The 13,103-nt window shown below is 43.2% G+C and overlaps 1 protein-coding gene across 3 annotated transcripts in view; it reads left to right on the top strand.

The window, feature by feature from the left end:
• The window catches only part of LOC142398635 (enhancer of polycomb homolog 1-like), a 35,493-nt gene that overhangs the window by 8,580 nt on the left and 13,810 nt on the right, over nt 1–13,103 (top strand). Inside the window, exons 2-4 of one of the 3 annotated variants that reach the window (XM_075482713.1) lie at nt 1,664–1,750; nt 9,258–9,417; nt 12,878–13,023. In XM_075482713.1, the coding sequence (XP_075338828.1) occupies nt 9,318–9,417; nt 12,878–13,023 (246 nt within the window). In that variant the 5' untranslated portion in view covers nt 1,664–1,750; nt 9,258–9,317. Of the gene's footprint in view, nt 1–1,663; nt 1,751–3,056; nt 3,519–7,985; nt 9,035–9,257; nt 9,418–12,877; nt 13,024–13,103 lie in introns of those variants that run through there. The other 2 variants (XM_075482712.1, XM_075482714.1) reach the window with 2 other exon arrangements.

Raw genomic sequence — 13,103 nt, 5'->3', positions numbered from 1 at the left:
AAAAATTATTATTATTTTAATTTTATTATTAGTTAGTAGTATTATTTTTATTAGAATTGGTATTATTGTTGTTGTTAATATTTTAAATATTAATAATTTTTTGAGCGACTTGACTAATTTGAATTTCCCCCATTCCATTGGGGGATGAATAAAGTGTTTTTCTATTCTTCTATTTTAAACAACACGGTATTTGCTGTGTATACATATGAGTTGACCTCTAACTGGCACCAAAGACCAAGTAGATTCTAATGTAAATGTTGGTAGTTTTACTGTAGATTAAACATCTAAGGACTGCCAGGATTTACAGGATTTATTACAAATGATCACGTTGGTTTCAGAGACTTTTGGTGCTCAGATGTGACAGGAACCCATCCTGCAGCTGTCAAGAGATTTCAGTCAAAAGCCGTAACTCCACCTTCTGACACCTGTGACTGTTTAGTGTGAAAGAAAACCTCAAATAATTTGTTGGATGCAAAGACTAAAAGCTTTGAGCTCCTGTGAATGTTTTAAATATCTGTACCAGACACCAAAGATACGAATGACCACCACTTTATGATGTTAGCATGAATGTTGGCACGTTTAGATTTAGTCTGGACAGATGAAATAAAACCTTGAAGGCATTGTTGCTCATTGAATTGTGAGAAAACGTGACTGATTTGATTGTGTAAAAGGTGAAAGCGTTGTAACCAGCTGTTGTAATCGGGTGGTAGGCGAACCAAGCAGCTCATAACCTGAACCGCGGTTTGATTGTAGGGTCTTCGGTCACGTTGACCTGACAGGAACTGTAAATTTAGTCTTCACTTTAACCCTAATCCCTGATGGGGGACATTTTTTTCCACTTGGGGTGTACTTTCTCCTCTAATTTCACTCTGGAAATATTGATACTCATCATATTTGGTCCAGTTGTGCATTTTTTACTATTTTTTTTTATTTCAAACGCACATTAGATTAGATTGTACTTTATTTATCCCACAACGGGGAAATTCCCTTGTCACAGCAGCAACAATAGACATGAAACAAGAAATTAAAAAAGATAAAACATTTTTTTAATAGAGAAAAAGCAAGTACTAAAAAGTAAGAAAAAAAAAAAGTAAGTACTAAAAGTAAAGTGACCTAGTATAAATAATATTGCACATTGTGAAGTTGAAATGAATAAAATATAAATAACACATCATATACAATGCAATTTTTCATTGTGTAGAAAAAAAACTCATTGAACGTCAAAAAAATGTCCCCTATCAGAAATTAAGGAGTTTTTTTTTTTAATCAGACATAGCAAACAAAATAAAAATCCCTAAAAATCAATGTTGTTGCTGACCATTGACATATCCCAGACCATAATTATCCCCGCTCAACAATTCCACTTTGCATTCTATATATTGAAAATATAGCAGTTTTTGTGTTATTTATTTATTTTTTTTACAGAAATTGGTGTTTACATCATATAAACCAGTATTTAAAGGGTTACATTTTTGAAAATAATTGAAAACTTGGTAGTTATGATCAGAACTGAAGTGTAATAAAAGAAAAAATATTAACATATGTGTTTTTTTTTTAGGTCGTTTTAAAAGGGGACAAAAATGTCTCCTTTTCAGAAATTGAGTTGTTTGAGGGTTAAATGCTTTTTGCTAAATGTGTGTCTTCTTTTCTGTTTTTCTCGCAGGTAATAATGGCACCGTGTTTGGATTTAACCGTGAAAACAAAAGCTCAGCCACTCCTGCTGGATCCCGGATAAACACGGCAGCACCAGGTAAGGCGCTTTTATGGTTAATAAACATTCTGATGTTGATAGTCTGGGTGTTTTTGTGCACAGTAGATGTGGCAGAGACTCTGAAATCATGATTAAAACAAAAGCTGAATGTCCTGAAAGCACCGTGGTGTAAGAGGTCTGACTCCACTGAACGCACCTGCATTAAATATCACATTCTCAAGTGTTTGTAGTGCAAATACTCAAATAAATTCTGTGTATTGTGTCGTGTTTTTTTTTTTTTTTTTTTTTTTTTTTACCCTGTTCAAACATGCATGCTGTGCATTTCCGTGTCAGACCAGAAGGAGGCAGCAGTGTGCACACAGTGGGAGCTTTTCACCTGGAGTAAACACCTTTTTTTTTTTTAAATGTCTCAGGTAGTTGTTGCATCAACTTGACATGGCTCACTGGGCCTGAGTTGCTCCGACAGCTCAGGTGGCACCAACGCTCGGTTACCTCTGTGGTATTTAAGGTGTTGGCTCGAAGCTGATAAAGAGTCTCGTTCCTCCAGTTTTCCACCGAAGCACAAACACAAAACGACTCATCGGAAAACACTTTTATGTAGCTTTACACTTCTTGTGACTCAACTTTCAGGTATTTTTGATGAAAAATATTAGTCCAATTTGGGAGAAATTACTTTCATTGTGAGTGAGTTGTTTAAGGTGTATGTTTTTGAAAAGTCACCTTTTTGAAAAAGGCAAAAATCATCCTTTTTATATAAAAACTTTTGAACAAATTAGCTTTCTCTTGATGGGGGAAAAAAAAAAACGCCTCAAAATTATTTTAGAGACAATTATTTTATTTTATAAAGTGCGTGTGTGTATATTTATAATTAAAAATAACCTGTTTTTGGCTCTTGAAATAAAAAGTTACATTTTGTTTTCATTTTCTTTGTCAGGTCCACTTTATAAAATGTTTTATTTTTTTTATTTATTCTTATAATCAAAAAAAAAATAATATCCCTATTTTATATAGCTTACATTTATATTATTTTAATCTTAATTGTTTGTTTTAATTGGGTATGGTGTCATTTAATATTTTAATTTTTCTATTTATTTATTTTTATATAACTTAAATTTATATTATTTTAGTCTTAAATTATAGTTTTATTTGTCTATGATGTCATTTAATATTTTAATTTTTCTATATTTTTTTTATATTTTTGCGCATTTTCGGCCATGCACGGCGTTTTATTTCAATCATTTATCATATCTGTGTGTGGACAGGAGTTAGTTTGCGAGAAAATGCCCCCTTCCCCCTACCCAGGCAACGCGCAAGCGCTCGGGATCGTGTGGGAATGGTCGGTCGGCGAACTGGGGGTTGGACCGCTCCGAGCGAAACAGAGCAAAAGAGTTTTAAATGTCCGCCATGTTGTCCATGGCGCACTGAACCAACGATAGGGAGCGGAGCGTCGGAAAAAAACAGTCCGAGAGAGAGCTACCGAGATCCGGGCCTTCACCCCGGCTCCGCTGGCGACGCCCTAAATACTGGCTACGACCATTCGAACGTTCGAACAGAGACCAACCGCACAGAATCATCCATGAAAGCTCCACTCGGCGCCGTTGTGAATATTAGGAGATCGGATAGATTTATATTGCATCTCGAGTTGTGAAAAAAAATGAGTAAATTGTCGTTTCGGGCGAGGGCGCTGGACGCTTCCAAGCCACTACCCGTCTTCCGTTGTGAGGATTTACCCGACCTACACGAATATGCATCAATTAACCGGGCAGTGCCGCAGATGCCTACGGGGATGGAGAAAGAAGAGGAATCGGTATGCTTTTAACCGTTTGAAATTTTTTGAAAAATATACGTTTATTTTTTTTACATGGTCAGAGGCGTCCCTCTTTTTTTTTTTTTTCCTTTTTTTTTTTTCTCTCTGCGCAAGCTTTCACAAAATGGCCGCCGATTTTTCTCAGGAGAAACACGACGGATTTCAGTTGGAAATATGCCCGTGTGAGGGATTCGGACGGGTGTTTGGGTTGCCCCGGGATACAGCGAGGCGGTATTGGATAAAATCGCCGGGTTTCGCCGGCATATTTTGAGCATGAGGCGATTTTCGGAGTACAAAGGAGTCATGTGACCTGAGCAGTTCCGACATTTTGTGTCGTCTGTCGGGATGGGGGGCCTTGTGTTGGCGTAATTGCAGAGGACCGGGGCAAGGGGGAGCTAGTGGTTTCAGATTATGTGGCATCTGTGCCGTTAGCAGACAGAAATGTCAACAGTCCTGCCATTAATTTTTATTTTTTTTTGGGATGGGCACGCGAATAGAGAGTCTGTGCATGTGTTTGTTTAATCCCTGTTTTAACGAAGGGACCTCCTGCTTTTTAGCGTTTTATTTCGGGCAGTTATTCCACAGCCCTGCATGTTTATTCATACCCAGACTGTGGGTTGCATCCTTAACCTGTTTGTGTGTGTGTGTGTGATGCCTCTGCTGTCATTCAGCCATTGCAACAATAGTAATCGTTGTTTGAACAGGAAATACATTGGATTTACTGTCAGGCTTGTGCAGCTGTCAGATAAGTGTATCATTTAATCTCCCATTTACCAGCAGGGATTGCTCTGAAACTATGTTTACTTTCCACTGCGGATCACAGGGGGGATATGAGGTGGTTTTTACAGGGAACCACAAACTCCAATCTGGTTTTACCAGTGTTGACATTTGATTGGAAAGCTTTGCTTTTAGTTGATATCTGAAAAGATTCATACTTCTCGTTGTGGAGAGTCTGTAGATGTCGGTGTGTTCGTCCTGTTTGGGAGTGTTTACGCTCTGCAGCAACTTTACTGGACTCCTTTTTTTTTTTTTTTGTTATTTATTCATTTATTCCCTTCATTGCACAACAGTTCGAGTCGGCGTCTGCTGAGCCAGCAGTCGTGACTGATGTTTTGATTCGAGGGCAACTGATCGGGGCGGGGGGGGTATCACTGCAGGGTGGATGCTGTGGTAGTTCACGGTCTTGTGGAGGCTTGGTGTCAGGGGTTCAGTGTGTCAGATGGCAGGCCCTGTGGAGGAGATCAGGGTGGCGGGATGGAGGAGGGGTGCTTTGTTGTCAGTTCGAGGTCTGCTCCCTGCTCAGCTGAAGTGTTTGATTATGTAACGGTTGTATTAACATAAGCCGTCTCCTGGAATGGCCTCTTCGCACTATTCCTGTGTGTGTTTTGAATCTTCTTTGGTGGGCACGCACATCGGGGGGGAGTCGTATTGATCCGAACCGGGAGCGGCGCGTGGCTTTTTCTGGCAGAGCGTTTCACACGCAAAGCGAGAAGTCGATTTTTATGTTTGCACGGCGTTCTGACGGCGTTCCCAGAAAGCAGCGGGTTCGCGTGTTTCAGTCGCCGCCACCTCGACCACAGTGACCCCCCCCCCCACTCGGCGTTCAGTGGTCTGCAGGGAGAGCCTGTGGTGTAGTGCACTTCCTGACTCCCTAATAGAAAGCTTTCATCAGTCAGCTGCTCGACACAGACCGCAGAAACAGCTCGTATGTTCACGTTTTAAAAAAAAAAGAGAAGGCGTATCTCAGCCCGGCGTGTCGTCCCGTAACTCTCGGGCAGCGTTTGCACAGCGTGGCTGAGCTGAAGAGTCGGCATCACTGAAATTCCACCAGCACGTGTGGCTTGTTTGTTTTGGGTCAGACACTTTGTCTTGTGTTTACGTTCGGTTGAAAGTGAGGTCAGTGTCTGCGGCCCTGCTGGGAACCACAAGCATCTGTTGTGTTTGCCTCTCTGCCAGACGCAGTTTCTGCACTGAACCTCGGACACAATCTGGCTGTGTGACCTTGCTCGGTGGGAATGTGGGGCATGTCAGCCGTCCAACGTACCTGCTGCCTGCACGTTTGGGAATCTGGCCGCTTTATATTCACCTTTTTTACAGTTTTTCTGTAAAAAGGCCTCCAGGCGGGTTTAATTCGGAGCAGTTGGCTTCCCCAGTAAGCGGTTATTCTTCCACCCGAAGCTGCCAGTGATTTTTAACCCTGCTCGTATGTTCGGTTAAATATTATCGCTTCCCACGCAGCGCATAAAGCTGCGCGGGCCCTCGCAGACGCTCCCCTGCAGCTGTCCATCATGTTTAAATGGCATTTACAGTCGTCTGGGACAGTAGCTGTCACACGGGCGACCGGCCGGAGGAGCTGGCGGCGGCTCCGGCTCGCTCAGCAGACTTGACAGAGATCGATGTGGTCATTTTGGAGGGCTATTTCTGGAGTCCTGTGTGAGAAAGGCAGACTAATACTCTGTGTTCTGACTGTTTACCTCCATCCGAGTCCGTTTCTCATCAGGCAAACCGTCACGGCTGCAGTGCTAAGATAACAAACGCGTGTGATCAGGTTTGGCAGCTGACGTGTTTCTCCTTGAGGCCGTTTTGGCTTTGTGGATTATAACTTGTTGTGGGATCCTGAGGGTTAGCGGGCGTCCCACCAACACACACAGGCGGGTTAAACGGGAGGTTTTGAGCTCCTCCGGGAAGCACTGATCATCACGTGCTCAGAGGTTCCTCCAGCTACCTCTGAACAGATTGAACGACCACGTGGCCAAACAGAATGTGGTCGTGTGGATCTATACAGTAATACTGAGGACGATGGAGCAGACTGTGCACATGGCCGACCAGTTGTCGCTGCGTGGACACATATTTAGAGGTTGTTCTACGAGCCTCGAAGCCTCGGCCTAAATAAGACGCATTCCTTCAGACTTCGTCTGGTTATCTATGGAATAATATCCGGGTGACATGATGGGAAAGCCTGTTGCGTCTGTTTTTGCTTTAGAAAAAGGGAGAAAACTTGTTGTTTTTCCGTGTTCATCTCAGCCGCCAGTTCGTTCTCGCTTCCTCTGGCTGTTATTTGGTGCCAGGGGCAGCTGGAATTAATATATAAAGCACATTGAGTTGCCTGTGGTCTGAAATGCGCTATATAAATAAAGATTGATTGAATACAGAACCATTGTGAAATACAAAGTTTTGTTATAGAGCTGGTCGTGATGTTGCAGCTCATCAGATGACCAAAGAAGTTGATGTTCATCTGTTCGAGCAGTATTTTCAGTTAGTTTAGTGCATTTATTCCATGTCAGAATATCAGTGGTTTACTCGCAGCTCTGCTGTGTTGTTCAAAACAACCCGGAGAAGAAAAACTATTCTGAGGAAAATTTATTCCCGCTGTTTCTGAACTGGTATTTATGGAAAAAAAAGACTCTTTTTATCTGTAAGAGCTGTAAAAATTTCCATTTAATGTTGAAGACGAGCGAAGAAACAGACTGATGTTGATCCCAATAATCTGAAAGTCAAAATGTCTCAATAACCCGAGACGATCGGCCCCAGAAACGCTGTCGTTCCTGTTCAGGAATTTATGGTTTGGATATTTCTTTCAGTCTGACTTTTATCCAAGTGTTTTCACGTCGGGAGAAAGGATTAAAGTAGAAATCGTGGGAAGTTTCCAGAAGTTTACCGCTCGCATTGGGAGGATAATCTGTCCTCCATCTAAAACTATCTGCACACTTTTCACCGTCCCATCACTTGTTGAAGAGGAAGGGGGGTGCAGATCATCCCAGATGTGTTTCAGTGTCACGGCGTTAATCGGTTGATCTGAGCTCATTTTGAGTTGTTGGTCTGTGTTCGGTAGGGATGGGAATCGGGAACCGGTTCTTGTTGAGAACCGGTTCCCAGTGTTTCAATTCCTTGGAAGCGTCTGGCAATTTTGCAAACGATTCCCTTATTGATTCCAGTGGGCGCGAATGACGTCACCACGCAACGTTGCGTGGCGAGTCCAGCGCAGTCAACAGTAAACATGGCACCCAAGCGGTACAAACGCTCGAAAGTTTGATTACACATCCCTAAAAAAGACAACAGGGCAACTTGCAAAGTGAATATTTCACCAAAGGGAGGAAACACTATCAACATGCAATAACTATGAATGAATGATTAACATCGGTGAATCAGAACCCAGCAACGTTAGCATGTCCTCGGCTAAACTAAACAAAGTTGATGCTTAATCGACCGGTTTGTTGTCCTTTTTCTCCAAATGAGAATCTATAAGGGAACCGATTAAAGAACCGAATCATTAAGCAGAATCGAAAATGGAATTGGAATCGTAAAAATCTTATCAATTCCCATCCCTAGTGTTCGGTGACTCTGAGCAGGCGAACTTAAAAACACAGAAAATCAAAGCTGCCGTGGAAACTTTAGCCAAAAAAAAAAAGCTTCGTAGTCGTCTGTAGATGTGACCGGGGTCGTTGGAGGGCGAATTCACTTTGATGCTTGCGTAACAGACCTGTTGCGTTCTGAAAGTGTCGCTGTGGCTCTTTTAAACTCAAACCTGTCTGACTCACTCGCTCGCTCCGTCTGCATTCCCCAGACAGAAATAACCCTCCACCACCACCCTTGGCTCTCACTGGCTGCCTCGGGGAAAACGATTAACACACACCTTCCCTCCAGAGAGCCGCTCCAGCAGACTTGCAGCATGCTGCCTCGTTGACAGACTGCCCGCCGGTGGCTCGCTGCCCAGCTTGGGCTAACGGCTCCAGACAAACAGCCCCGTAGTATAAAGTCCTCCCATCCCTCCGGCATAGCCCCCGTCAGAGATTGGCAGCGGCAGGCTGTTCTAACAAAGACGGCTGGTAGATCGAGCTAAAAGCTAAAAACAGTGTCGAGTTTTCCTCCGTGTTTGTGCTCTGCAGTTCAAGAGAGTTCGGTTTCCCTCCCCCAGCTCCTTTTTCCTCCTCTTTGAACCTGCAGAGGAGCAGTTTTACCCTCTTTTATCTCCCGTTGTCTCATTAATCCAGCTGCTTTATCCTGCACATCTGGCCATAGCAGTTAGCACTTATTGACAGTCTTTACATGTCCTCGTTTGTACTTAATTTAATCTATCTGAGGTCACAGTAAAGCATTGTTTTTCTGATTTAAAATGGGACAAACGCAGATGAATGTGAGCAGCTGTGTTCAGGCATGAACTCTGCTGAACCCTAAAAGTTGTGTCATCTCCTCTGGTACCAGTTCAGCCTCAGAAAATGGGCCTTAATTTGAATAGTTTCTGAGAAATGGGTCGGTCAGAGCGGAGGAGGCTACGGTCTGATTTGTTTTGCTAAGATAGATGAGGAACCCTGTAGCTGTCGGACGCGTTAAGCTGGAAGGAGCCAAGATGTTTGTGTTTAAAAGCGTTTTATGAAATGAGAAAGGAAAAACGGGGCCTCGCTGTACTCTCGTTCTGGACATGAATCTGCTCAGCAGCTCGGCAGAATAACGCTGCCGGAGTAAATCCAGCCTTGGACTTTGTGTGGGACGGGATTCTTTCAGTTTCAGCCCCCACGGTGCGTCCAGCCCAGCTGCGAGGCATTTAGAAACTTTAATGTGTTTTTAGTGTGTGGGTAAAATCACAGTTTAGCTGTTCAGACGATCTATTTTCATTTCATCTAACCAGCTGCGTGTCGGTAAAGTCGTACAAACTGTATTTACGGTGGTTATCGGCGGCGTCCCTGTGTTGGAAATGATGAAGGTTGTCGGTGTGAATGACCTCCGTCTCTGTGCCTGCAGGAACACCATCTCCAGCGGGCCATCTCAGCGCAGCAGGTCTACGGCGAGAAGCGGGACAACATGGTCATCCCCGTCCCCGAGGCAGAGAGCAACATCACCTACTATGAATCCCTCTACCCCGGGGACTACAAGATGCCAAAGCAGCTAATTCACATACAGCGTAAGTGGGCTTTCCCCCGATGGACGACATGTGACCCAGAAAGCAGAGAAATGATTGTAAGGAAAGCTGTTTAAGGCCCCGTTTACACGATAGGAAGACGCAGATATTTTCCTGCGGTTTGGCCTCTCATTTACACCAAAACTCCGTTTTTATCACAGAAAACGATTATTTCTAAAACCGCCGGCCAAAGTGGAGATTTCTGATAACGCCGGTTATGTGTTGCCGTGTCAACTGGGAGAAACGGCGTTTTAGGTTCTTAAACGTCACATTATGCGCCAGAAAATGCTTAACGTCATGCGAGCGCCTTATGTTTACAGTTTGTTTGGCTGCTGATCAGGATTATCATGGATGATGTAAAAGTTCTGTGCAGACGATTCTGGCCTCATTGCATTTGCCACCCCAAACCTGCTCGCACAGTTCAAAATAGAGGAGCACCACTCTTCCGTGGCCGCTCCTGCGTCCAGTATGCACCGACTGTCTATATTTCCCTCTTATTGCCTTCAGTTTTGTTGTGATATTTGCTCGCGTTATCTCCTCCTTCACATGAGGAAAGTCCTCGATTCTGAGGATTTTGATTGGCTTGCATGGCTTTATTCCTTTCCCTACACTGCCTCCAATAGGTTTGGCACAGTTATTCTGGCGCTTGACGGTGTATTTATGCGGGTTGATGTAAATTACAAGTTTTTTTTGAAAACGATGTTATTATTGAAAACGGAGGGGGGGAAATATTCGTTTCTCTAAATACCCACTTTGTGTAAATGTGGCCTAAGACGTCCTTGAAGAGCGGTTTCCTCTCGTATCGACTGGCTCCTCACAGGGAAATGGCTTCTAAAGAGGCTTCGATTATAAAGTGATGGTTGTGAAGGAGTCTGTTGTTTCTGTCGGCTGTTCGCACCGTTAACGGCTTTGTGGGCTTTTCCCGAGTTGTTGCACGCTTGTCCAAGTAAATGAGTTTGAGAAATTGCCTCGCTCTTTAATATCGGAGGAAATGAGTTTGTTAGATTGCTTAGTTCAGTAATCGTGTCGAGCGGTCGCCGCGATTGTTTCTTAGAGAAAAGCAATTTGCTGAACACCAAACGCAGACGGCCGCTGTCTGTTGGAGGATGAAATAACGGACGTCTGGTCCCGTCACCGGCCGTCAGATTGAGCTCAGGGTTTCTCGACGGTTTTAGACTCGTAGAAAATTCAGTTTGGATAATTTTTAACCTTCTTTTTGAAAGTTCATGTGTGCGAGTTTCAGACTTTAGACGCCCAGTCGCCGCTCTCAGTTGACGTCTGAAGGCTGAAGAGAGGCGCGCTTTAATTAAATCTGAGGTGTTTGTTTTAAAGATGAAAGCAGCAGATGCTCTGAGCTTCACGTCGTCTCCTCTGCAGGGTGCTTGTGCAAGTCTTGAAAGTCTTTTTAAGTATGGCATTTTGAAGCACTGTTTTCCAGACCTTAAAGTCTTTAATTTTGTGTGAAAGTATGGAAAATAAATGTATGGTAGAATGTTACAGTATGCTGAAAGGCATTGTGAAATGAGAAATAGGAAGGTAGGCTCTAAAACTCTAATGTTACTAACTGGTCACGTACTGTATTAGCCTAATGGGATGATATCCAATCAACGCATGCTTAGCCTAGTCTGGCACATTTTTGTAACGTCACTGCTGAGGTCTATTGACATGTACTTGTGATTTTCATGTTTTGAAACGTTTTCATCAGTAAAAGCATAATTTACTGTGAATAATGCATTTGTTCATTGAATACTAGCCTATAAAAATGAACATTTCTAATAAACACAGTTGGTACAATCTCAACCAATGAAGTAGGCAGTAGGCACACAAGTTACAAGTACATAAAGTTAAGGTCTTGGGGGGGGGAAAGTATCAGTTTTAAAAGAGTCTGGAATTTTAATTTGGAAAAAGAGCAAGCACCCTGCATCTGTGATCGGGAACACGGGAGCCGAGTTTAAACAAACGCCGCCGCCTCTGAGCTTTGAGTTGGTCTGATTGAACCCGACTGTAGGACGGAAATCGTGAATATACTCGGTACAGAAGAGGCCCCGTTAGGTCCGTTGGTGTTATTTTATCCACGTTCAGGCTACAAGCTGCCATCATTATTCAGAATGGAAACGGGTTCAGTGGCGGTGATTTAAATGTCATTTAACTGTCGGGAGGAAATACATTTAATGTGGAATCACCTGTCTGTATGAACCCAGCAAACAGCAGATAATGTTCAGCGTTCATTAGCTCCTGAGTTATCTGAAACGTGTTTTAATTCAGCCTGATAATCATCTGAACTCTCATTTGTAAGCTGTGTGTCGTTGGCCCAGATATCGGAGGTATTCTGCTTTATTTTAGTCTGTGCCTCCCTTTTATTTTCCTGTAAACACGAGGTTTCTACTCTGGTTGTTCACAGCAGAACCGAAGCTCTTTGGGTTGAGCAAAAATTGGAAGTAAAGGTGCTTCCTGTCGTCTTCGTCCCAAAACTTTCAGTGTGACCGAAGGTTGTCGGTCTTTGTGTTTCTGCTGAATGCAGGAAGAACTTTCTCTGCTCAGCGTTCAGTTTGGATTTCACAGGAAATGGTTAGAAATGTAAATCTGGACCTCATCTTTTACGAGGTCGTCGTCTGAGAGATTTCCTGTCGGGCTTTTTATTCGAGGTGTGTTGCAGTGCTGCACGTTGGTTAACAAATCGTGGCTGTGTGAGCGTAACCCTCCCTGAGTGGATGGACTCATCAAACACAAACCGTTTGTCCATCAAATGGGCTCAAAAGCACCTTCATTTGAATATAAACGGACAAAATAAACAATCCAGCTGTAGTTGTTTGGCAGATTTAGATGATAAAGTGTGTTTTGAGCTGTATTTTGACTAGGGCTGCAACTAACGACTATTTTAATAGTCGACGAGTCACCGACTATTGAAACGATTAGTCGACTAATTGGATTATTATTATTATTATTATTATTATTTTTTTTTTAATTTAGCATGAAGTTGCTTTAATTATGTGGCAAATGATGTCCCATCTAAAACCAATTAGGCACAGTGCTCGGTCAGTATGGACATAAATCCATAAATAAATAAACCCCTGTCCATTATAAAATGTACATCAACAACAAAACGTATTGGCTTGAATGTTGGCGAGTCGGACTCCGTTTCGTTCAGATGCCCGACGTGCTTTCTCTTTAAATGTTCGTGGAAAACCTTGTAAGTAATCTTTTTATTCTCATTATCCAGGCTAAAATGCTCCCAACCTTTAGAAGTTTTGGTACGCGTAGCGAATGTGTTGGACGCCGCCATTTCCGTGTACGTTACCGTTACATTGTGCACGTGCGACTCTCGGCAGAGATTGTAATTAAGTGAGATGCCTCACTCTGTTGGGAAAAACTCGTCTGGCGACAGTGGAATTCATTGTCGATCATTTCTATTGTTGATTTTTGTCGACGAATCGTTGCAGCCCTAATTTTGACTCTCCTGCAGCTTTCAGCTTGGACACGGAGCAGCCAGACTACGACCTGGACTCGGAGGACGATGCCTTTGTCAACAAGCTGAAAAAGAAGATGGAGATCAGCTGCCTGCAGTTTGAGGAGATGATCGACCGGCTGGAGAAAGGCAGCGGACAGCAGGTCGGCGCCGGTTGCACAATGAGCTGGGAGTTAAACGGTTGGTTCTGGTGATTAAAATGTGACTCTCCTCTTTGCCGCTC

The sequence above is a fragment of the Odontesthes bonariensis genome, chromosome 14 (assembly GCF_027942865.1).
Source record: "Odontesthes bonariensis isolate fOdoBon6 chromosome 14, fOdoBon6.hap1, whole genome shotgun sequence".
In the NCBI taxonomy this organism is placed as follows: domain Eukaryota; kingdom Metazoa; phylum Chordata; class Actinopteri; order Atheriniformes; family Atherinopsidae; genus Odontesthes; species Odontesthes bonariensis.
This window is presented reverse-complemented; position numbering and strand designations above follow the sequence as displayed.